This window comes from Ahaetulla prasina, chromosome 12, assembly GCF_028640845.1.
Source record: "Ahaetulla prasina isolate Xishuangbanna chromosome 12, ASM2864084v1, whole genome shotgun sequence".
Classification (NCBI taxonomy): domain Eukaryota; kingdom Metazoa; phylum Chordata; class Lepidosauria; order Squamata; family Colubridae; genus Ahaetulla; species Ahaetulla prasina.
Genome location: NC_080550.1, coordinates 1,077,531 through 1,101,621, shown reverse-complemented (window position 1 = coordinate 1,101,621; position 24,091 = coordinate 1,077,531). Strand labels below are relative to the sequence as shown.

The following is a 24,091-nucleotide window of genomic DNA, read 5'->3' as shown; positions in this document are numbered from 1 at the left end:
GAGCTCAACCCAGGATTTCCTGGTAGAGCCCCTTCCCCACAGAGCACATCGCTTTGCAACTTTCCGTGGGGGAGGAGTTGTCATCTGTCCAGCTGGAGCCTGCCAGGCACTGGTGTGTATGTGGGGGTGGGGTGGGGGGGTATTTCTGGCAGCCTCGGCTTTGCTGGACGCCAAACTGGGGGAAGCCCAGGATAAAAACTCTGAAACCTGGAGCTCTTTCATGATGGGCATTTTTTTCCTTTTTTTGAGCCTCAGAAACGACCAGTTCCCCATTACCAATCCTTTGAATCCCCCTCCCTGCTCCCCTCCCCCACTCCAGACACCCACGTGGTGCTGCAGCCTCCCGTGGACGTGGCCGAGGGTCTCCACGTCCTGCCACTGCTGGTCAGAGACTCTGGGATCCCAGCACGGGTGCGAGAAGAGCTGCTGAATGTCTCCGTCTGTGCCTGCAGCCAGTGGGGAACCTGTGGGGCTCAGGCAGCTGCCACCTCGGGGCCCAGGGCAGGCCTCAGTTTGGGCGGCTTGCTGGCCATCCTGTGCAGCGCCCTCCTACTCCTGCGTAAGTGCCTTAAGGAGGAATCGGGACCGGAGGGGAGTCTGCAGCCCCCAGTGGCCCAGAAAGGAAGTGCAGCCCCAGGTGCATGGGAGGGGGTGGAGGGTCAGTGCTGGGAGGTTGGTGGATCTGTAAATCCAATGGATGCACGTCCTATATCTGGGCCTGGGGGGTGGGTGGGAGGGAGGGAGAAGGGGTGCTTCTGCCTCCCTGCTGCAGAGGAAGACCCTGGCATCAAGATACCCTCCCGTGTGCCCCAGGCCCCCTCCCCATTTTCCTGCAGCAGAGTGTGTGTGTGTGTGAGAGAGAGAGAGAGAGAAATGGGTTCATGTTATTTGGGGTGGGGGCTGCATTGGCTGGCTGCAGTTCCCCAGGCTGCCTTGGCATGGGCAGGGCAAGGGAGGGCAGTCTTGAGAGGAAGTGTGCCCACAGGAAGAGCTGGCAGCCCAGGGGGCAGGGGTGGCTGGCTGCCCTGAGTGCTGGAGGGTGGGGGGCACAGGGGCCTCTGACCAGCCTTCTCTGGGCAGTGCTGGTGCTGCTGGTGGCCGGACTGGAGCATTCCCGCCGGCAGGCTCTGCGCAAGGGACTGCTGGGCGCCTGGCAGGACGACCTGCGTGACAACATCGTCAACTATGACGAGCAGGGGGGCGGTGAAGAGGACCAGGTGAGACCAGTGGGGCTGCCGTGGGGCCGGTTCCTTTCCCCACCTCTCAGCTATGGGGTCATGAAGGCCGTGCACCCCTTCTCTGCCCACAGGATGCCTACGATCTCTCCCAGCTGCGTGACCCTGATCTCTTTCGCCCCCCGACTCCCCGGGGGAAGCCCCTTCAGAGGAGGGATGCCCCCCACAGCTATGCCTTGCCCCAGCACCTGCAGCGGTGTCCTTCCGACATCGAGGACTTCATCAATGAGGTGAAAAGCAGCGAGGAAGTCGCCCGGGAGGGGGGCGAGGGGGACCTTTCCTAAATCTGCCTTGTGACCGGCTCGGCTGACTGAGTTGTGGGTGCTTTGTCCCTGGAGGTTTTCAGAAATAAGACTGTGGATCATTCATTTGATGGGGACGGCATAAGGGCTCCCGTCTTGAGCAAGGGGCTGGACTAGAAGACCTCTCAGGTACCTTCCAGCCAACCCTAGGAGGCTGTCTTCTCTGGAACTCGGTGCTCATTCCTGCTCGTCTCCTGCGCAGGGCCTGGAGGCAGCAGACAGTGACCCCAGCGTCCCCCCCTATGACACGGCTCTCATCTATGACTACGAGGGGGCCTGTTCGGCCAGTGGGTCCCTCAGCTCCATCCTGTCCAGCCTGGGAGACGAAGACCAGGACTACGACTACCTCCACGAATGGGGACCACGATTCCAGCGCCTGGCTGAGCTGTATGGCCAGTAGGTGGCAGGAAGAGTGGCAGGGCCGGACTGGACAACTGACCAACCTGGCTTGGCCTGCCGCATCGCCCTCCCGGCTGGCAGGTGGGACACGTGCCCGGCTGCTTCTCTCCGCACCCCAGAGGCAGGGCTCCCTTCCAGCCGCCGTCTTGCCAACTGCAGCTGCACCAGCCTGCGTGCCCTGAAGCCGAAGGCAGGCAGAGACCCCCAGGTGCTTTCCCTGGCTGCCAGCTGAGATGCTGCTGGCAGCTGCTGGAGGACAGTCCCAGGACCACCCATGGAACCCCTTGTTTCCCCAGCCGGGGCCCCGACACTCCCATCCAGGGGCCACAAGAGTTACTAGGCCTAAAGGCAGGGCGGTTGGGTGAGAAAACTTCAGCCTGCCAGGGAACAGAAGAGCCCATGGGGAGAAGCTAGGACTGGCAACCTTGCAAGAGGCAAGTGGCGATGCCCCCCTCCCTGCTCAGCAACAGCCTGCCCCCGATAGAACCGATCAGGGGCCCGCCCTGAAAAGCAGCTTCCGGTGGCCTATGGGCAAACCTGGCTGTGTTCCCCCCAGAGCCCAGTCCAAAGGTGCTGCGGTGGCTGCAGCCAGGACGAGACACTTGGGGGTCTCGGCAGGGGAACAGGGCAGGATTTGAGGGGGGGGCAGCGCTTGCTGTGGCTGACAATAAAACTCCCCAAGAAAAATTAACCATGAAGGCAGCGTGCGGTTTATTGCGTGTCCACAAAGAAAAGCAGGGGGGCAGGCCTGTGGCCCTGGGTCAGCCTTTCCTCAAGAAAAGAGGGCTGGAGGCCACCCAGTTCTTCCTGCCCCCATGACCAATCACCAGATCACCCCAGGGCCCAAAACGTTCCCTCTGCAGGGCCCGGGACCCCTGGCAGTCCAGCCCCAGCAGCACTGCTCTCCCCTGGGCACTGCCATGCTCTTAGGTCTCTGGGCACAGTGGGCTGCCTTGCCCCCCAGTGCCAGCGGGCCCCACGCGGCTGCCCAGCATCTTCTTGGTAGCCGTGACCAGGTGGGCGTAGCTCTCGGGGTCGTAGGGGCTGGCCCCCTTATGGGTGGAGAGTAGCGGTAGCTGGTCCTGGCGGCGGCAGTGACGGCGACTGGGGTGGAAGAGTGGGGGCCGGTGCAGGCTCTCCCCCTCCTGCACGGAGTCCGGCAGGGGCCGATGGCTGGTCTCCGGGAGGAGCATGACGCTGAGCACCGAGAGGACAGCGAAGGAGGCGAAGACCACGTGGTGCAGGAAGAACCCTCGGCTGGGCTGGATGTCCATCAGGGGGGTGGCCGCCTGGCCCAGCGTGTGTGCAGCCAGGATGAGGCCCAGCCCAGCCCCCCTGCAAAGTAAAACAGTCCCATTGGGCAGCAGCAAGGCCCCTGCCATCAGTGGGAGGGGGCCCCTTCCCTCCTAGGCCCCAGCTCAGCAAGCCCCTTGTGGCCCCTGGGCAGAGCCCCCGCCTTTCCACCTGAGCCCTGAACCTGAGTGAAGGCAGACCGGGGCTAATGCTCCCTGGGAAAGCCAATCAGGAATTGGCCAGGTGGCCTCTGGCAAGGCTCCAACCTCACTCAAAGCTGTGTGCCAGGCTCCAGCCTGCCCGCCTGCCAGTACAAGGACAGCTGATGCTTCCTCACCTGACCACGGTGGGCAGCACCTCACTGGCAAAGAAGATGCTGAGGGCAGCAACAGCTTGAGATGCCAGAATGCCCAGGATGGAGAGCGCCAAGACTAGCCATGCCATCAGATCTAGGGAAGGGAAGGGGGCTGGTTCAGAGGCTGGCTAAGCATCCTTCTGCTGAGCCTCCCCTGCCACACAAACCTCAGCAGATGACTCAAGCAAGCCAGCCAAGTTGCAACTGTAAGACTCAATCTGGACAAGGCCAGTTCTGGGAAGAGGGAAGCCTCTTGCAGAGGCCCAGCAACACAAGAATCGGGACCCTTGAGCAGGATCAGTTCCCGTCCTGGGAACTGGGGCTACTTGCCCCCTACCCTCCGGGCAGCCATGTCTCCTTACACTGCATCAGGGCCAGGAGGAGCAGGGAGGAAACCCCTGTGAGGATGGTGCCAAAGAGAAGGACCGCTCGGCGGCCAAAGTGATCCACCGTCAGGCAGAGGAAGAGAACAGCCACCACTTCACTCCCCGCCAGCAGGAAGTAGGGGAAGTAAAAGCGAGGCGCGTACGGAGCCAAGTTGCGGGCGAAACAGTGGTGGATGCCGCTCCCAATGAACCTGGTGGGGAAGGAGGTTATGTCCATAGGATGTCCGAGGGCCAGCAGGGAGGGAGGTGTCACATGGGGTCCCCACTGCAGCTCGTGAGGAAGAGAGGAGGGTCTGCCCAGGCCCACCCTTGTCTCCTCCCAGGAAGACTTACGCAGTGAAACCGAGAATGAGGCTGTTCTTCCACACCACCCTTGTGCTGAAGATCCGGCAGACGCTGTGATAGTCTGCTCTGGGGACGCCTCCCGTCCGGCTGTCCATCTCTGATCACAAAAGGAGAGCTGGATCCCAGGCCCAACTGGCTGGCTGGCCGGTCAGCTGAGGCCAGAGGTGGAATCGAGAGGGGCTCTGGGGCACCCAGGGAAGCTTCCCCATCCCCACCTCTGATGGACTCGGCTCAGAGGTTCCCAGTCTGCTGAAACCGGCCACATCTGGAAGGGGCCTGAGAGACCCAGGAGACCCACCTGCCAAGAGGGGCTCCCCAGTTGGGGAGCCATTTTCCAGGCTGACTCCGTTGCCCCTGGCCAGCTCGAGCAGGGCCTGTTTGCCTCTCTGCAGCTGCTGCGTGGCCAAGAGCCACCGGGCTGACTCGGGGAAGAGAGAAGGAGACCTGGGAAGGGAGAAAACACGACTGAGTGGTGCAGCGTTTGGTCCGCCCCTAAAGGAGGCGAGGCAGCAAGGAAGGACCGAATGCCCCCAATGGGAGAGACAGACCCGCTCAGTGTCCAGAACTAGAAGCGCACTCACCACCAGCAAGCAGCCAGCAGAGTCAGTCCCAGTGTGATGGCGCCCTGGAGCAGCCGCCACTCCGCCACAGCCACGGCCAGTCCCGGCAGTAGCAGCTGCCCAGCAATCCAGAAGAAGCTGGCACTCATCGTGACGATCAGGCGGTGGGAGGGGTCACACAATTCCAGGCCTAAGGAGAAGCAGAGAGAGGGCATGAACGGGGAAGGCAGAGAAGAGCCCAGAACTGTCGGACTCTGTTCTGGCCAAGATGAAATGCATTGTGTCTCACTGGGGGCATTGGAGCTTCTGGCTTCAGCAGCCAACAGGGACGGAGGCCGTGAAGTAGTTCAGCAACGCCAGAGGAACATCTGTTTCCTAAACCTGCCCAGGAGAAGCGGGGCATCCGCCAACCTCCATGGAAGCCGCTCGGTTCACCAGGAAGCTGCATTTCAGAACAGCAGCTCCAGACCAGGGAAGCTCCAGACCAGGGAAGCCCCAAACCAGGGGCCGTCCTTCTCTCGGCTGAAGCCCCCCTGTTCCAAGGGTGGAGATCCCATCGGGGGCAAAGGGGCCTTCGGCCTGGGCAGCTAGGCCTAAAGCCAGGGCTATTTTGGAAGCAAGGAGGACCTGGCAGGGCCTCTCCTGCTTCCCGCCTGTCCTGGAAGGCAGCACAGCCACTGGGCAGGAAGCGACTCACGGGCCACGTAGAGGGAGAGGAAGACCCCTGCCAGCACGGCCCCAAAGAGCATCCGCATCACAACCAGCATAAGGTAATCCACTGCCAGGGCCACGCCAAAGCCCAGCGGGACAGACAGCACCAAGGAGAGGGCGAAGATGATCCGACGGCCAAACCTGGAGATGAAGACAGCAGGGAGGACAGAAGAAGGAGGAAAAGGAGGGGAGAAGAGACCCCACCCCTCAGATGGCCCTGAGACAAGTTCCCATTCCAGGTCACAGGGGAGCAACATTCAGGGCTGTTTTGGCCTCTGTTTGAATTAGCAACACAAACCGCTGCACAGTGGTTACTGAAGGCCAACACGAGGGCTGCCAAACTCCCACTCATTCTGGTCCAGGGAGCCCAGAAAAATGCCAGGTTTCACAGTCCATTTTACAGCAAGGCTGCAGCTCGCCCAAAGTCATCCCAAAGAAGGCCACCTTATCCAATTGACCATTCTTTGCGAAAGCCCTTTTCTTGCCTCGGACAGCATTCACAGGAAAGACAGGCTGCTCTGCGCCTTCCAAAGGCAACTTCCAAGACTTGCCGCAGGGGGTTGTCTGCATTCAGTCCTGTGGGCAGCCCCCTCCTGACTCATAGTGGGCATCAGAGCTCCAGGGTCACAACTATAGGCTAGAATTTCAGCTTGAGAACCGAGTGAGCTTCTCCAAGTGTCTCTGACCCCAAGAGTGCTGGCTAAGAGCAGCAGGAAATAATTCGCTTTTAATCAACCATGAGACGGGCGGCATTGCTCAGCTCTAATGGGCCTGAATCATCTTAAGTGGGATGAAAACAAGAAGTTCTTCTTGGAAAGTAGCACCTCCCATGCAGGTGCCAGCAGCCGCCTCTGCCACACCAGAGACCCACAAAAGCAGCCTTTGGTTTCCCAATAGTAGCAGGTGGCCAAGTTCTCATTGTGGGGCCCGTCAAAAGATCAAAGGGCCCAGAGGCCACCCGGGGAAGCGCCTTACCTGTCGCAGGCCGCCCCGAGGGCCACGTATCCGACCAGCCATCCCAAGAGGTGGGTGGTTTGTTCCAGCGGCACCTGCCAATGCCTGGCGCACACCAGGTCCCACTGCGGGGAAAGCAGCCGTGAGCAGAGAAGCAGCAGCCCAGCCGGGGCTTCCCTCGCGCCCTCCCCGCCGCCGGCTTTTCCGGAGATCGCGCCCAGCGAAGGGAGCCGTCGGACTCACCTGCGTGACCAGCGTGGAGCGGAGCCCGGCCGCGGGCAGCGCGTACTGCCAGCCGCGGGTGCAGGGCCTGGTGCCGTTGGGCAACCCAGGGGCGGCTCCGGCCAGCGGGTAGCGGTAGAGCAGGCAGCGGCTGCCCGGCGGCGCCGAGGCGTTGAGCAGCTCCGGGCCGGTGGCGTTGCGCAGGGCGGCGGGGAGCAGCGCGGGGTCCGGGCGGCAGCGGTGCGGCGGGACGGCGGCCAGGAACAGCCCCGCGGCCAATCCCAGCGCCAGGGCCACGTTGGGCAGCCACGAGGCGGCGGCCAGGAAGCGCGCCCGCCGTCCGAAGCCGCCCACCTGGCGCAGCACCTGCCCCTCGAAGTCCATGCGCTTCCCCCGGCACCAGACACGGGCGCACCGGCGGCGGCGGCCTTTCTCCGACCGGGACGGGGCGGGGCGGGGCGGGGCCGGGCGGGGTCGGCGGCAGCTGAGCCGCGGTGAGCGATGAGACGGGCGGGCAGGCGGGGGCTGCCTTCCCTCGGAGCCAAGCGAGCAAAAGCCGAGGCCAAGGGGAGCCACGCCAATCCAGCGGTGCTGCGAGGACGCGCCCCCCCCCCCGGTTTGAGCCCCGAGGGTCCTCTGGGGCAGCCACACACCGGCCGTCTGCTCCAGGTGGGCCCCGCCTGCTTCCCTTCCCTTTCGCCTCGGAGCGGAGCTGCCGCTTCCTGGGAGTCTCTCAAAGCAGGCGACTTTCCGCCTGGCTGCCCCTCGCAAGGAAGCAGCAACTGGCGAGCGAGAAAGATTGCCAATGGCCTTTTGCCCGACAGCCCCTTTTCTTTCCAGCACCCCGGAATCTCCCCGGCTGGCTCTCCCTTCTGCTGTTCCCAGCCTTCCCTGCTTGCTTTCTTGCTGGAGGGCTTGTTCCAGACTGGGCCAGAGCAGAAGTGAGCGAGGAAAAGGTGGCCGGTGCAGCTGGTGTTGGGCAAAGTTGCCCAGAGCCGGGAATGGGTCAGCTGCAGCCACACACACACCCCGCCCACCGCTTCCTTCGGGTGGGGAACTTTTTTCTCGGACTTCTTGCCTTCCCTTCAGGGGCCGGGGGCCGGGGCCGGGGGCCGGAGAAGAGGCTGCATGTCCAAGAGGGGAACTGCTCCTTCAATGGCAGGTTTGCCGTGTTAGCGGCTGGGGGTGGGGTGGGGTGGGGTGGGAGGCTGCCTGCTTGTGCAGCGGTGAGTTGCAGCTGACAGAGGTCTCCCCGCCTTCCTTCCCTGGGGCCTCTTATTGTTGGCTGAGTGGGGCAGGGCCTTTCCTGGGCAGGGAGCAGCTGGCCAGCAGAGAAAAACCTGTTCAGTCCAGTTGAGCAACTTCCCTGCCTGACTTCAACCCCTTCAGGCTGTTCTTAACGTGTGTCCAAGGGCTGTTCTGTTTGACTTCCACTCTTACAAGTGGTTGCTTTTCTTCCCGGTTACGTTTTGTGCGGAAGCACTTGGGGGTGGGGGGGGGGGCGGAGAAGCGATTTTGTTGGATTGCTCCCTTTGGAAAAGGATTTTTATCATGCAACATTATGACAACCTTTTATTTCAATTCCCCGTCCTCAAGTTGTTTTCTAAAAAATACATCTGTACACTTCGTGGCTTGTGTGTGCAACAGCTTATCCAGGGAGAGCAGCAGTGTGTCAGCGCAATTTGCCAAGCCACAAAGGAAGTCGCTGTTTTACCCAACCAAATTTAACAGGCTGCACAAATATGTGTGGTCTTTAACTGACCCTATGGAAAGTAGATCGCATGAGCCCAGATCACAATCTTGGGAGATGCAGCTCTGCCAGTTGAGGGACAACAGCTTCCCCCAACAATGGCTCTGGGTGACATTTCAGTCTTCTCAATCTCTTGAATTAAAAGTTTAGAAAAAAGATGAGTTGCAACATGACCTTTCTTGGTATTTAGAAATATAGAGGAGACGGCAGCACTGAGCTACAAGTACGTCTTGCAAACACCCATACACTCTTTGGGATGAACAATTTGGGGAAAGGATAGAAATCCAGTGATCACAGCCTCTGCTCCCGCCATCCCTCTGATAATAAAAGGGATCAAAAGAAGTTTGAAGATTCCAGGATTGATCTGGAAAAATAATCTGGGCATAGAAAGAAAAATTTTGAAGAAATTTTATCAAATTTTGAGAACTGGCAGAAATCCCAGGCTGCCTCAGTTTCGAAGCCAAGGTGAGCTTCTGTGGTGGTGTGTTGGGGAGAAAGCCAAGGAAAGCCACAGACCGAACTGAGTTGGAGAAAGCGCAGAGGCAGCTGCAGCTTTCGTGGGCTTCTGTTGACTCTGCTGGATACATTGAAGGGTTGCCTTGAATCCAGTGTGTTAATCAGAAAAAGTCCTACCAGACAGACGACTTGATTCCTGCGTAACTTCCTACTTCTCTTCAGCCTGAGAACAGCCAACATCCACCTTGCTCAGCAAAATCTGGGCCTGGCCTACGATGGAAGATGCATGAAACCTTGAAGGTTTGTAGGTTAAAATCTTACTTGAAAATGGTCCTTCATTTTCCTCTCGGTAGAAAGACTTGGGAATGGCCAAGCCCCAGGAGGAGGAGAGGCCACTCGGAAACATTTTGAGAAACAGTGAAAATCAAAAGAGCCCAGAGCACACTGTCCTTTTTTTTAAAAAAAGATTTATTTATGAACATTATCTCTTGAGGGACAACAGCATCTCTGCACTTCTCTCTGTACATGCAACTGTAGAAAATAACACCTGTATTTGCTTTGCCTCTTTCTGCAGGAAGTTGTACAGCTAAAGGGCAGTTTTATGGTGCCCTTGGCAGCACCAGCACTGACAAACTATATGTACACAAACTACATTGGTAAAAAATAAAAAATAAAAAAATACATGATTACATTACAAACAATGCACCCTGCTGCTGTTTTAACTCCACATTCTATGCAAGTACAAATAAAAGGGTGTGAATGACCTGTGAGAGTTATTTACATGTATATATACAATTGTCTAGGAGAAGCGATTGAACAAGGGGGGCTATTTACACTGGTATCACACAGTGCTCTGCTGCTGTGATTCAGGCTTTGAAGGAGGGGTCTGGGGTGGGTGGAGAGGGGATTTCCATCGGCATCAAGAAGAAAAGAAAAAGAGAGCTGGATCCCTGTAGCTCCAGAGGTGGAACCTCAGGAATGGGGTTGAGTAGAGGGAACTAGCTAAACCACATTTCCCCATTATTGATGGAAAGCTTTGCAACTGTCCCAGGCAGCCCCCAGCATGATGGGACCCATTCCCTGCACCCAAATCCTTCCACACATGCAGGTTCCTGCAGAAGCTGCACCTCCATGGAGCTGATGCTGGAAGTGGCCAAGCGCTGCCAACCCCACTCAAAATTACTTTGCTGGTTGAACAAAATGGGGGAACCACATTTTCAACCAGAATTTGGCTCCGTCCAGAATCATAGAGGAGGACAGAGGTGTCCCCCCACCCCCTGGGAACCAAAACCCCAGTCCGGGAAGGCTAGGCTGGCACCCATGGATTAAGAAGCCCCATCCATTTTTAGGCAGGGGCGGCTTTCCTCTACTTCCTCTCGGTTCCAAAAGAAACACTTCCTGACATGGGATGCTAAGAACCAAAGGCTTGTTATGGGTTCTACCCCCCCACATCCTCCCCCTGCACTTGGTGGAGTTCCACAGGCATGAACCTGCCAGCCAGCAGAGATGCACCAATGCAGCAGCTGGGCTGGAAAGACCCTCCCTCCCTCCTGGCGGGTCCCATCAGCCTTGAGGGGAGACTGGCTGAGGAGGCCCTGGGGAAACGGCTCACCTTCTGCCCTCTCCAGCAGTTACCTGAGTGTCCTGGCTCTCGTGGCAAATTGCCAACTGCCCACCTGCCTCAGAGAAGGGCTTCGCTGGCTGAAAGCTCTTGGGGAGATGCCAAGCAGCAGGGCCTCTCAGGAAGAGAAGCAAGGCCCAGGTCTCCCTTTGGCCGGCTTCTCCTCGCTTCTCTCTCTCAGACTCTGCTCCCCAATTAACTCATGACTTTTACCATATGGACCACAGCCCATATTCTGAATGTTGGAGCAGTGAAGACCCTCTTTGCTAGCCCAAGAATACCACTGTGTCAGCTGCTCATTCTGAATTCGTATGTATGTTGCCAAAAGGCAGCAGGTTCGGGAATAAACCTCCCCATAAGCTACAGAGCGACACATTTGCCTTCAGAAATTTACTTCTGCATTTGGGGGAGAGTCCTCCAGTCTTTGCTATCCAGCAATTCCCCAAGACTCAAGGCTGCCAATCCAGTCCAGATCTGGAAACAGACAATCCTCAAAGATTTCTATAAGCGTTACGTTAGACAGCAATGACAGAACGGAGCCTTCCTAGATCACAAAATCAGAGCAGCCCACCTGGCAAAAGCTTTGGGGCCCTCTTGGCCCATCGCTCCCCTGCCCACAAGCGGAGAGCGATTCAGAGCCAAGCACTGCTTGGGGCTTCCTGGTTACAAAATCCTACCCGACAATCCACAGCTTGGAACCGGGGCCAAGTTGGGCCAGAAACCCCAGGGGGCTCTCCTGGCTAGGCTCGACTGCCACGGCCTCTCTGCCCTGAGGTCCATGGGGCCCCCTTCAGCCTAGCCTGCCCCATGAAGGGTCTTTTTCTGCCCACGTGTGCCTAGAGCCCTGAAGGGGGAGCACGCAGCTCTCTCAAGATCCATCTGTGCCGAGATGTCAAGCCAGAGAAGCCCAGGGCAAAGGTCAGCTCAGCTGCTGGGGAGGGAGGCAAGGGAGAGCGCATGGCCAGCCTGTGTGCTGCAGGGGGCAGAAGGAGCCGCCTAGCCCTGGGTTGGAGAGAAGAAGGGAGGGGTACTGCCTTGGGGGAACTATACATACAAAGATCATTTTAATTAATTAATTTATTTCTTTACACATGACTGAAAGTGATGTTACAGTACATAAGTTATTTACAACTGTGCAGTAATGTGTTGCAAAATAAATTATCTAGAAGGCAGCAAAAAGTACATTGTTAATGTATATAAAACTGTACAGCTTTTAAGGGATACAATTTCTTTTTATATGAGTATTGGCTCTTGTAGTGTTTTATCTTTTTCTTTTTTCAAGTTATGGTCTCAGAAAGAGAAACAAAATGCCCAAGATTAAAGGAAAATATATATTTATATATATATATTTATATATATATATATATAAACCACATGGATTTTACTCCACTTCAAAACAGAATTGCACAGTCCTCACTCTGTGCCACTTACGTCTCTGGTCTCCGTGGGGGGGGAGGGGCTCTCTCCCCAGGCTGGGTTGTTCGAAAGGTGCCCCACGTTGCTGATCCGGTGGGGTGACTCTCTCCACCCCCCCCAGAGTGCAGCTCGGTGCCTTCTCGACGCCCGGCTGCAACAAGAACCAAAGGGACTGCCTGTCTCTTCTACCCCCACTCCTCACAAGCCCCCCCCCCCCCACAGTTTCACCCTGCAGGGTCTCGGAGGATGATCCACCCACAGGCAAATGGAAGAATGAAAGCGCTCCAAACGGCAGAAATCGTGAGTGCGCCGAAGGCTGTGGCGGCTTCGAGTCTTGGCGGCAGCTGCAGTTCCCCCCACCCCTCCGAGAGAGAGTGCCCCGACAGTCTCCTGGCACCCGTCAAGTCTCTCTTGCTTCCACCAGTCCTGAATCTGCCGCCATGCGTGGGCTGCTCCTGCCACAGAAGGTGGCGGAGAAGGAGCCGCATCTCTCCTTCCGCTGCTCCTGCAGCCCGGGGCGCTTGGGTCTCCGTGAAGAAAGTGCCACTTATGGTTTTGTCACAGATGTTCTGCTTCCTCCTTGTCTGACTAGGGATTCATCAGCAAGCGGTCGTGTCTGTGTGTGTGTGTGTGTGTGTCTGTGTGCGTGTGTGATCACCTACACCCATCCTGGAGAGGGGAGTCAGGGGGTGGGCGGGCACCACCCATGCCAGTTTGCAGTGAAAATGTCCGCAGGCACGGTCCTGTCATGCTGGCAAGAGCACAAAGTCATCGTTCACGTCCACCATGGGCACGTAGAACGAGGGCACCTCGTTCACGCAGAGCGACTTGTGCCCGGCAGGGTCCAGCTCCTGCACTTTCAGCTGCCACTCCATGCGCTGCACTGCGTTCAAGGCTGCGGCTTCGTGTTGCTGGCGCATCAGCAGGCACGTCTGGATGAGAAAAGAGGAGGGGGGGCCTTGAGTGTGCGAAGCCAAAGGCAGGTTTGTCAGGCCCAGGGTGCTGAGAAACCCCCCTCCCCCTTTGTGGCCTCAGGGTCCCCCTTCCCCCAAAGGCCAAACGGGACGGCTTCTGACATCCCCTGGAGAAGCTCCCTCTCGAGGAAGATGAATCAAGAGTGACATGTCACGAAGGCCAGAACTCCATTTTATCAGCGGATGCCTGAACCAACAGTAAAGATTAGAAGGATTTCCTGCCCTTCAAGAGAAGGTTTTGCTCTGACATTTAACGGAGGCTCAGAGAAAGCACATTCTTGGGCCACCAGGATTGTTTTTAATTTTTGTTAGCTTTTGCTGTTTGTTGGGCAAATGAGCTGCTTCATCTTTCTATTTTTAGAGAAAAGCAGATGGCTGTAAAAATACAGGGAGTCCTTGACTTACCACCATTCATTTAGCGATCATTCAAAATTATGACGGTGCTGAAAAACAGTGACTTAGACCTGTCCTCACATTACAACTATTGCCGTGTTCCCAGAGTCCCGTGATCAGGGTTTGGGTGCTTGACAACCAGCCTGTATTTGTGGGTCACGTGATGCCTTTTGTGGGGTTCTGCGGGTTTATATTTATACTGCTTTTATCAAAGGCTGTTGTGATCCACCTGGGATTATTGTAGTGGGCCGTGTTAGGGTTTTTTGTTGTTGTTTTGAATGAATGAATGAATGCTGCATTGTTAATAAAGGTTTCTTACAAAACTCTAGATATACAAGGGGATTAGGCTATCCTGGACTGGGATCAACTGATTCATTCCCAAGAAACGGAGAAGTTTGCAAATTTCCTATTATCAGAATGTAAATGTTTGCCGTCACTTACCATCTAGTTTCCTTTCTGCATATTTTAAGAAAAGCAAGGAATGGAATGGAACAATATCAAGTCAGAGCATGTGCTGTTTGTCATGGGTCTGCCTCTATGGAGCCCCCGGCAGAAAAGCGCCTCCCTGCCAGAGGGAAGGACCACAGATTGGCTGAAGGAGACGAGCCCTTCCCAAGAGCCAGAAAAGCTGGTTCTGATTTTCACAGATTGTTAATTCTAAAAAAATCACATCACAGAAACTGCTGGGCCAGAGGAATCTCTCCTAAGAATCAGGCACCCGGCTGTAGGATGGAAAGGTTTGGAGGCGGAGTGGGGGTGGGGGGGAAATGAAGCAATTAAGCGTCTCAGCAGCAGATCTGAGGAATGCAGCAGGCGCTCCACAACCCATTCTCTCCCCCCAGAGTGGGCGGAAGGCAGAGCCGAGGCAGCCAATGATGCCACTTGCCCAGCCCCGCTGGCTCCCCTGCTCACCTTCATCCGGTCATATTTATCATCCACATCCTGCAACCACGAGATAAACTGGCGAGCATTGAAACGATCTCTGACAGATTTGTTTTCATCTCCCTGAGAGACAAAGGACAAAGGTAAGCAGCAGAAAAACAGACTTAAAAGTTGGTTCTCTCTGTCTCACGGAAGAGTCTCAAAGAGGCAAGTACGGGATCATTCATTTCCCTTAAGCCTCCACGTGGCTCTGGGCTACGAGCTGCGACTCCAAGGGTCCTTTGCAAGAGATGTGCTCCCCCCACCCACCTTCCTGTGCACTGTGGTAGAAAATAACGGAATTCTTTAGGTATGGGTGAATCAGGCCCAGGACAAGTATGACAAATAGCTAATAAATCCCCCCTACCCAGCTTTGTGCTAGGGGGCCGATGCCTGCAATGCACCACTCAGCTTCCCACCGAAATGACAGCTTTACAGCCAGCAGGAAGAGCTGCTTCAAAGCAACTGGCCAGCAGGAGGCGCTGCTCTCCTTGTTCTGTGCAGCCGCAGCCACTTGGGCATCTCTGCCGCAAAGCAAAGCAGGAGGCCAGGAGGCTCCCTCTGTCTGACTCATCCTTAAATCTCCAGCCTTTCCTTGCACAGAACTGGTGTGTGTGGGTGTGTGGGTGTGTGTGTGTGTGTGTAAGGGGGGCAGGGAGACCTGCAGTCTGAGGTAGAGCCTGGCTCTATTCACAGATCAGATGCAGCCCAGCGGGGGTTTCCTGCAGAAGCAAGATGATCAGCCGGGAGGGATGCTGTGAAGAAGAACCAAAGGGAGATTTGGGGTCCCAGCGAAGGGGGATGGATGATGCAGCAGCTGCAGGCTCCTCTGACCCCTAAGCACTCCTTTGGAAACCTCTGCAACCCAGCCATTGCAGAGTCTCCTGGCACACGGCCAGCGCACAAGTGGAAAAGTGAGAATCGCTGCACTAGCAAAAGCCTCTTATCCGTCTCCCCCACAAGGAAAAGCACCGGCTGGAAGGAGCCCACCTGGTTTTCGAGAGGCATGTTGTACACCTCCGAGTCCAGGAGCATCGTGCAGGCGCTGAAGGGCACGGCTTGATTTGCTATCGTCCTGGCTGCCCGACAATGAACTCTCAAAATCTCCTGTTCGCACGACACGATCAGCTTCTCCTGGGGAAAGGAGGGCAGCATTACCAGGAGGCCACACACACTCTGCACCCAACCCCACCGGGTGGGCCATGGGCCCCAGGCGGTCGGTGGTGGCAGTTACCCGTTCGATGCTGTGCTGGAGTCGCAGCTTCCCCCGGACGGCTTCCTGCTGCTTGAACAGCTCCTTCAGGGGCTCAGCCAAGGATGGGGGCGGGGCAATCTGAAAGGCAGAGAAGACGGGAAGGGTTGCCGGGCGGGGGTCTCGCCAGCCTTCCTTTGCCTGGACGGACAGACGGACGGACGGACGGACACAGCTGTGCCTGGGGCAGCGGCAGACCAAGCCAGAGAGGTGTCTGTGCACAAAGCAGAGCCCACAGAGGGAGGCAGACGCTGCTTATTCAACCTCCCTCCCTCCCAGACAAACCCAACGCCTGCCCACAGATGCTACAGAGTGCAGCACAACCACTGGGCTTGTCGCCTCACCTCAGGAGCACACAGCTTCCCCCGGGGCTCAACCAGGGTCCGCTTCCCTGATTCCCTAACAGGCTGTTCCTAACTGACATGCATCATATCTGAATGCTGGCCTCCCCCCAACGTCTTCGAACAGCCCTCCCCCCCAAGGAACTGGGACCTGTCTGAACTGCTCAACCTCCCCTCCCCCGGCTGACTCCAGAGCCCCCGCTCACCCTCCACATCACTGCGGCAGGCGAAGGAGAGCCGTTTCCATTCGGCCACCACCCAAAAGCAGGAGTGACTTCCCCAATTTCAAGCCTTCCTGAGCTACATGAAGGGGGCGGAGAGGCCTTCCAGCAGGGGTCCCAGGGTGAAGGGACAGGAAGCAGGTGGAAGAGCTGCCTCTCCTGAAATCAAACTGGAAAGACTTCAGCTCTGCTCCCAACCTCCTCCTCCTGCTGTCCTTATCTCTCGCTTTCTACATCAGAAAAAGCCAAAGTATAAAGAGTCAGATTTAGTGCCACCTGACAAATGGATTTCTACTGGGAGATCCCCTGATGCGGAACATGCCAAGAATGATAGAAGCCCACCCAAGATTCTGCTCCTCCCTTTGCATGGCCAGAGAGCTGTTTATAAAAATGGCTTTCCCACCGTCACACTGACACAAAGCCACAATAAGCTCAGTCTGATGACAGCTGGGCTTGCTGTTATTTCTGGCAATGTGTCCAATGTGGGTTTAGAATTTCCAGGCTCCGTTTACTGTAATTTAATTTCCAGGCCCCGTTCTTCAAACTCACCATTCTTAACTGGTGCAATACCTCCCTGTTCCTCCCAGGACGTTCAGACAGCTGCTGCAGTCCAGCCCCTACCCTCCCCCCCCTCCCCGGACTCCAGTTCCAGCAAGGCCTTGAGGGCACAGGTCAAAATAACAATGGAGGCACCAGAAACGGGGAACTGCTTCCACAAGGCTGCCATGGGTCTCGGCAGTGCAGTGGGGTGCACACAGCCAGCAGGAAGAGCGACGGCCGCTGCCTCCCCTTGCAAAGCTGAGAAAGGCACGAAAGGGAAAGTGGCGGAGAGGACAGTTACTCACCACGGGAATGTGCAGCTTGCTCAAAGGCTTTCCGTCCAGCAAATAGGAGCCGGTGTAGGTGACATACTCAGCGTAGCACTGGGGCGCTTGGGGGGTTATGTAGCAAAGGATTTTCCGCTTCTCCTCAATCTTCTTCCGGATCTGCAGGTACTCAAAGTAAGGGTTGGACCGGTCGCTGTGGTACGGCTCAATATCCTCCAGCTTGATGGTGTCAACGATGGCGGCCAAGGTCTGCTGGATCATCTCCCGGGTCTGCTGGGTGCTGGTGTTGATCTGTTGCTGGATCTGCTGGCTGGAGCGCTGGAACCGCCGCTTCCGCGGGTGCTGCGCCTGGGTGTCCTCCTCCTCAGCCACGCGCCCCTTGGCCCTGGTGGAAGGAGTGGAAGCCGGGGGGAACTCCTTTTCGGAAGCAGCCGCAGCTGCCGCGTTCTGCTTGTTTTGATTGGCCAGCATTTGGGCTCGGTTTCTGGTGATCCGCTGTGGGATCTCTTCTACTTTGGGAGCCTTTGGGGGTTCGGGAATCGGCTTGGGGGCCAATTCTGCAGCTTCCAACTGGATGTTCCCTTGGGGAACCTCTGCCTGAGAAGAAGCAACCTGGATGGTGCCCCTGGCGGTCTCTTGAGCTTCAGGGCTCTCCGTCCTGTCTGCTTGGCTGAAACAGCCTTGAGGAGCATCGTTGGACAAGAAAGCAGCCGAGACGGCTTCCTCCCCATCGGCCTCCACCTCTTTAGGCTCCAACTGCCCCAGATCTGTTGGTGGTGCATCCTGAACATTCTGGGAGGCCTCTGCTTCTTCTCCAGCCTTCTGCTCTGGGGGGCTGCAGATATCTAGCCCAGCTTTGGCAGAAGCCTCCTCGGGCTTCTCTTCATCCCCTTGCAGGTCGGGCTCCCCAGGCAGGATGTTTTCTGGAGTCAGACTCAGAGCTTGCTGGTCCTTTGCAGACCCCAAAGGAACCTCGACGTCCAGCAGGGCTGCGGCGATGGCTTCGGAAGGCGCAGCAGGGTGGCTTTCTTCGCTGGCCTCCACCATTTCCACCTCTGGAACGTCTTTCGCTTGGAGCGGCAACTCTGGCAGAGAGAATGGGCCCAGGTCCAAGTCGTCCTCAGAGTTTGCGAAGGGATCCGGCCACGTAATCGGTTCCTCTGGGTTTACAGGAGCGATGCTGCTGTTTTCTAAGAAATTCTTCTCCACGGCATCCACAGCTTCCACTTGGGGCTCTGCTGGCAGCAAAGCCACATCCGATGCAACTTCCGAGACAGGCTTGCAGGAACTGAAAAAGGCATCCAACCTGGCTGGGGGATCCACGCACGGAGCTGGTGGCTCTGCGGACACCACTTCGGGTTGGACCGTTTCTTCTGCCTTCTCTTTTGCTTTCTCGAGCCTTGGCTCCATCACGGAAAGGGGGTACGAGGGAGAGGAGCCGGGATAGAGCGTCTCTGCAGGAACGAAGGGCATCGGTGCACTGGGGAGCGCAATATCTAGAGGACAGAAAGGCTTTGGGGAATCAGGGTGATGCGGGGGAGACTTCAGAAGCAGCTCGGGCCCCACCGACCAGCTCACGGGATGTTCAGGAGGGTCGCCAATTAAATCAGGTGGCACTGGAGGAGGTTTCTTTGGTGTGGGCTCCCACTCTGCGCTGCTCTGTTCTGGAACGCCAGAGTCAAACTCACTCTCCTCAATTGGGGGCAAGAAGCTGGTCTCTGGAGGCAGGATGGCAGCCGTCGCCTGTTGGTCCTCTGTAGCATCCAAAGGTATGTCCAGATCCTGAGGGAGGGCGCTTTCTACAGAAGGGGCAAGCAGCTCGTCTCTGTGAGACGGGGAGGACTTGGCTTGCAACCCAGAAAATACACTTTCGGGGGACTGGACAACGTTGCTAACAGTTCCGGATGTGCAATGCAGTGCCTCCACTTTGGGCGATGGGACTCCATAGTCCGGCGAATAATATTCTGGAGATAAACACGGGAACTTCTCAGTAGGCACAGAAGGAAGAGGCAGCTTCTCCTCCATCAAGGGCTGGACTGGAGAATCATAACTAGATGTGGCTGGGACACTCTGCTGTCTAAAAAATTTATCTCCAACACTGAATTCTTCTTCCGGTGCCCTTCTAATATCCACAGAGAACGACCGATGGAGATTTGTGGAGGGGATGAGCCTTGTTGGGGTCTGACCTGGGTTCTCAGAAAATCCACTTGAAGGATTTGAGTATCTGTCAAAGAAAGACGGAGAACAAGCATTCATGGACATAGTGGAGATGGGGAGGGAATGCTGAGAGTCGGCACAGTCAAACATCAGATCCGTGTAATCTTCGTTGCTGCAAGATGGAGTCCGTGGTGTCTGCATCACTTCTTCGTAGCTTGGGCATGAAACAACCGAGGCTGGGGTGGGAACGCCCGTCGGCCGGTGCTGATCTGGCCTGGGAGAAGCAGGTAAGTTTTCCTTCAGTTGGGGGCCAGCTATCCAGTCCTTGGAATCCACCCCCATAGCAGGCTGGGCCTTGATCTCGGGAGATGCTATGGGAGCTAGTGGGCCGAGGTCCTTGAGTTTTTTGTCTTTTAACTGAGAGTCAAGAGCTAGTGGTTTCTTGGTAGTCAAATCCAGACTCTTCTTGCGCATCTCTTCGTTGGCTTTGACTTTGTCTTTTAATTTGGGATCTCCGGATCTATGCCTCATCTTTTCCATTTGTTTCATTCTCTCTTTGTGCCTTTTGTGGCGCTCTTCAATCTCAATATCTTTTTGGCTCAGCATCCTCTCAAAGCTGGTCATCATCAGGTCCCCATCTCCCAAAAGTTTTTCCCGCGGCCTGACATCTTTTTTACCGCCCTCTTTGGATAAGACAATTTTATCATTTCCGTTGCTCATCTTAAGACAATCGGCTTTCTCCTTTTCCTGGTTTTCTTTCAGCCTTTCCTTCGCTTTGAGGTCATTCAGCTTGGAGGGCTCTTCCTTAGATTTGTCCTTGAGACAGATCACTTGAGGGGCCTCCTTGTCTTTGGCAAACTTCTGCTCCTCCTTATGGTGCTTAAACAGTCCATCCAGGTGTCTGTCTCTGTGCTTCTCCCTTTCGTCTTTCCACTTCTCTTTGTGCCGGTCTCTCTTTTTCTTCTCTTTGGCTGCACTGAAGGAGTTGGAGCTGCAAGTTTTTTCTTTTTCAATTTTCTTAGGAAGTTCTCTTTCGGAATCATTCCTGTCCCTTTTTTCAGAAAACAAGTACTCTGTGTTTTTGTCCACTTCTTCTTCAGCCTCGGCTTTCGCGCTGTAGGCACCGCCAAAGCCTTCCCCATCCAGAGCAAAATCTTTTTCGTACTGGGTGGCTTCCTTCCTGCTGCTGGAGTCCTTCAGTTCATCTGTTTTGTCTTTTTTCTCTGCTTTTTCTTTCTTTGCTTTCTCTTTTTCATGACTCTTCTTTGACGAAGAGGAAGAGTGTCGGTGCCTCTCCTTCTCCTTGAGTTTCTCTGCCAGGCAAGGCAGAGGCAGTGACTCCTTGAGCCTCTCCTCAGAGGGATCTGTAAGCGAAAGGCTGGAGGCCTCGAAGAGACTGCTGAGGACGGGGTCCTGTGCCCGGTCGGTGAAGCTGTCCGAGGAGATCTCGCTGATCTTGTCGTTGGAGTCGTCTCGGTATTCATTGAGGGCTTCTTCCTCCAGCTTCTCCAGCAAGCTCTTCTCTGCCTCTCCACTCTTAGAAGAACGCTTCTCCTTGGTGTACTCTTTATCCAGCTTTTCCTTGTGTCTACTTTTAGCTTTCTCTTCTCCCGCATGTTTCTTTTCTGCCTTTTCGAGGAGTTTCTGTTTAGTTCTCCTTTCCTGGCCAGAGTCCACCGAGATTCGCTCTTTCCGGTCTTTGTCTTTCTTCTCCTTATGTTTCTCAAGGGAGCTTTTGTCTTTTTTCTCCTTCCCTCCCTCCGACAGCCCTTTCTCCTTTTTTCTCTCTTTGGAGTCCTTATCTTTCGGTTTCTCCACAGAGTGGGGCTGCCGGTCCGAAGAATATTTCCGATGCTTGTCGGGGACATAGAGGTCTCTCTCAGCCACGGCACTGTCCTCTTGGTCTTGCAGACTGTCCTGCAGCCGGTGCATTTCGTTTACCAGGCCGTCCCCCAGCTTGAACCCAGTCAGAGGGTAGTCGTCCTTTTCGTCCTCGCTTTCATCGGTGAAAATGTCGAGGATGTTATACCAGCTCCGCTCTCTCGCTTTTTTCTCCTCCTTTTTCTCGTGGAAGTCCTCCCGATCCCCAGAGAAGATCTTCTCTTTCTTGTCTTTCACCTGATCTAAGGAAGTCTTCCTCTCTTTGTCTTTGCTGTGAGGGTCTCTGTATTTCTCCTTGGTCTCCTTTTTCTCTTTAAAGCTTTTCTCCAGTTCTTTGTCCTTTTGGTTCTTTTCGGATGGCATCTTCTCATTTCTCTCCCGATCGTCCATTTTGGATTTTTCTTTGTATTTCTCTGTTTTTAATTTTTCTTTCTTGTCCTTCTCTGGCGCATCCTTTTTCTCCTTTCCCGAGTGATGCCTTTCCCAGGTTTCCGTATTTTTTCCGCTGAATTCGGGGTCAGGTTTTTCTTTGAAAAATGCTTCGCAGCCGTAGCCTTTAAATTCATCCCTGTAGGAATCTTCTTGCTTGATTTTAACCTCTTTTCTATCTTTAGAGCTATCAGGCAATTCCCTTCTTTCTCTAATTTCACTGCCGTCCTTTTCTTTTCTCTCTTTAAAACTTTCAGAAGAATCTTTTCTTTTCTTTTCAGGCAGATAATTGGGAATATTTTTATGTTTCTCAGTTTGGTCCTTCTTCTTCTCAGAATTCCGCTCAGTGTATTCTCTTTCTTTCTTTTTAATAAATGTCTCTTTTTCATTACGCTTTTCACTGTAGTCTCTTTTGTCTTTTGTTTTACTTTCGCGTTTCTTGTCTTTTATTTCCTCCTTTACTGTTTCAATTATTAATTTTGCCACATTGTCATTTTTTATTTCTCTGTAGTCTGTCCCTGGCGAATCCCAGCTATCTTCTCCTTTGAAATCAAAAGAGGAATCAGATGACAAATCTGAAAACCATCGATCTTGCTGGTCATCCGAAAGGCTGAACTTTGTATCGTCATTTTCCAAAAACTGGTTTTTATTACTAAAGTCTTCAAATGGCGCTTCTTCTCGGTAACTTTTGTCTTTTTTGCATTTTTCTTTCTCTTCTTTCACTGGCCTTTCTTTCTCAATTCTGCTTGGTTTTTCTTCCTTTGGTTCGCTTTTCTTCTCGGCTTTGAACTGCTTGTCCTTGGATTTCTTCTTCCTTTCGTCCTTGTGTGTCCGAGGCTTCTCCTCTTTGGGAGATTTCTCCTTTGTGGGCTTCTCCCTCTCCAGCCTGCTGGTCTTTTCTTCCCTGAAGGGTTTGCTGACGTCTTTACTTGCCTCCTTCACTTTTTTCAAGGATTTCTCCTCTTTAGAATTTTTCCCAGCTTCCTCTTTCATCAACCACTCCTTCTCTTCTGATTTAGTTCTCAGAAATTTGTCCTCTTTCTTGAAGTGCTCTCTCTCGTGCTTTAGTGCTTTGAGCTTGTTTTCAACAGGGCTTTCAGTCTCTATCATCAAAGCCTTGTCGGATTTCTGCTTAGAGTCCTCATAATCAAAAGAAAAAGCTTTGATTATTTTAATGTCTTGGCTAGCAGGACACTGGCCTCTCTCCTTGTTTTTGTGTTTGTGTTTCGTTTTATGCTTTTTTACAACCTTGCCCTCCTTGTCCAGCTTTGGAATAGCTCCATCGATATTGCCATGGAATGAATTCTTCTTATCCACCACCATGACCGCAGCCCCGTGCTGGGCTCGTTTCTTGGGCTCCTGTTTCTTCCTCACAGGCTTCAAGGACTCCAGGCTCGAGTCCTCGGACGTATAATCCGACTCGCTGGTCAACCGGGTCCTTGTGGAATCGGATAAGGAGCTGACGTCCGACCAGGCCGGGGAAGAAACCGTTTTCCAATTGTCGGTCCGCCAATGCTTGGAGTGCTGATCTGTGAGGGCCGAGTTATGCTTTTGGGAGGCCAGACTGCCGTGGGAAGAGGCAGAGGAAGCCGAGAGGGAATTGAAGAGGGAGGACTCCTTCAGCACCAGCCTGGAGTCCTTTACGCAGGTGGGGGGGCTTTGGACAGAGTCTCGGTCATCCTCCTCACTCTCCAGGTTTTCACTCTCTGATTCGGAGGAACAAAACTTGTCATTTTTTTTGCCAAACCGAACTTCTTTGCCTTTGGTCTCCTTCTTGCGTTTCTTCTTCACCTTGTTTTTCTCTTTCTGCTGCTTGGCGCTGGGGAGTTCTCGAGCCTTGCTGCTGGCGGGGCTGGGGTGGGTGGTCATTCGCAACTTCTCCCCGCCACCCACCGCCAGGGCACCATCTTCTTCGTCAGACGTATCGGAAAGGATGCGATGAGCTACTTTCTTTGGTGCGATTGTGCTGTTTTTAGTGTACGTTTTCACTTCCATCTTGGGAATGGAGATGAAATTATTGGCTTTAGTCTCTTTCCTGTAATCCTTCTTCAGCAGATGCTTGTCATCGACTGGGGGGACCCTGTCCTGCTCATCATCCTCGTCGAACTCATACTCGTCCTTCACGGGTGTGACAGCTTTGGGGGCCTCCTGGTTCTTCCCCTTGTGCTTTAGGCCCTTCTCAAATTCTGAGTCCGTGTTGTTGCCATCAATGGAGCTGGAGGGCGCAAATGATGGAGCGTCTTCTTCCTCTGAAGTCTCTGCAAAAGCAAGAGCACCAAGGCAGGTGAAGGACAGCCCCTACGGACACCCGCGCTTAGCAGCGTTCTCCACAGAAACCTGCTCACAATACCTGAGTGGACAATCTATCTTCCATGTGCAAAGCATAGCTGGGGCTGCTCTACCTACACGGAGGTCTGAGAGGTCCTCTGGGGTAAAAGGCCAAAGCTGCGCAGGGACTCAATGGCTGGCATCGATTTGGTGCATCTGGGCAGAAAGGGTGCAAATCTAGTAAGAGCAATTGCTGGGGACAACATCCGTTTCTTTCAAGAGGGGGCCTGTCTTTCCAGCAGCTGCAGTGCCAATCCAGGATTAGAGACGCAGTGCAGTGCAGCCCTGCCCTCGCCTCCATCATGGAACCCCTGGGCACAGCCTCTGCAGCAGACAGGGAGGCCTTCACCCCTGGGGCTTCG

At 55.0% G+C, this 24,091-nt stretch overlaps 3 protein-coding genes across 15 annotated transcripts in view; 1 reads left to right on the top strand and 2 right to left on the bottom strand.

The window, feature by feature from the left end:
* The window catches only part of CDH15 (cadherin 15), a 39,029-nt gene extending 36,430 nt beyond the window's left edge, over positions 1–2,599 (top strand). For 4 of the 11 annotated variants that reach the window (XM_058155095.1, XM_058155094.1, XM_058155092.1 and 1 more), the window contains 4 exons: positions 320–559; positions 1,081–1,217; positions 1,310–1,465; positions 1,740–2,599. In XM_058155095.1, the coding sequence (XP_058011078.1) occupies positions 320–559; positions 1,081–1,217; positions 1,310–1,465; positions 1,740–1,937 (731 nt within the window). In that variant the 3' untranslated portion in view covers positions 1,938–2,599. Of the gene's footprint in view, positions 1–319; positions 560–1,080; positions 1,218–1,309; positions 1,466–1,573; positions 1,718–1,739 lie in introns of those variants that run through there. The other 7 variants (XM_058155098.1, XM_058155099.1, XM_058155096.1 and 4 more) reach the window with 4 other exon arrangements.
* A 52-nt stretch (positions 2,600–2,651) lies between these two features.
* On the bottom strand, positions 2,652–7,895 carry SLC22A31 (solute carrier family 22 member 31). Of its 2 annotated transcripts, XM_058155114.1 has the most exons (9): positions 6,784–7,895; positions 6,562–6,665; positions 5,573–5,727; positions 4,897–5,065; positions 4,614–4,759; positions 4,304–4,412; positions 3,947–4,161; positions 3,567–3,678; positions 2,652–3,271 (listed from the first exon to the last, which is right to left on the bottom strand). In XM_058155114.1, exons 1-9 carry the CDS (start codon positions 7,144–7,146, stop codon positions 2,863–2,865), a joined length of 1,782 nt encoding a protein of 593 aa, XP_058011097.1. In that variant the 5' UTR covers positions 7,147–7,895; the 3' UTR covers positions 2,652–2,862. The 2 variants fall into 2 exon arrangements, with proteins under 2 accessions (XP_058011097.1, XP_058011098.1); XM_058155115.1 differs by lacking the exons at positions 3,947–4,161; positions 4,304–4,412 and having other exon boundaries at positions 6,784–7,836.
* A 1,937-nt stretch (positions 7,896–9,832) lies between these two features.
* Positions 9,833–24,091, bottom strand: part of ANKRD11 (ankyrin repeat domain containing 11) — a 134,309-nt gene continuing 120,050 nt past the window's right edge. For both annotated transcript variants that reach the window (XM_058155079.1, XM_058155080.1), the window contains 5 exons: positions 16,953–23,659; positions 15,528–15,626; positions 15,284–15,427; positions 14,285–14,377; positions 9,833–12,937 (listed from right to left, as the gene is read on the bottom strand). In XM_058155079.1, the coding sequence (XP_058011062.1) occupies positions 12,752–12,937; positions 14,285–14,377; positions 15,284–15,427; positions 15,528–15,626; positions 16,953–23,659 (7,229 nt within the window). In that variant the 3' untranslated portion in view covers positions 9,833–12,751. The remainder of the gene's footprint in view (positions 12,938–14,284; positions 14,378–15,283; positions 15,428–15,527; positions 15,627–16,952; positions 23,660–24,091) is intronic.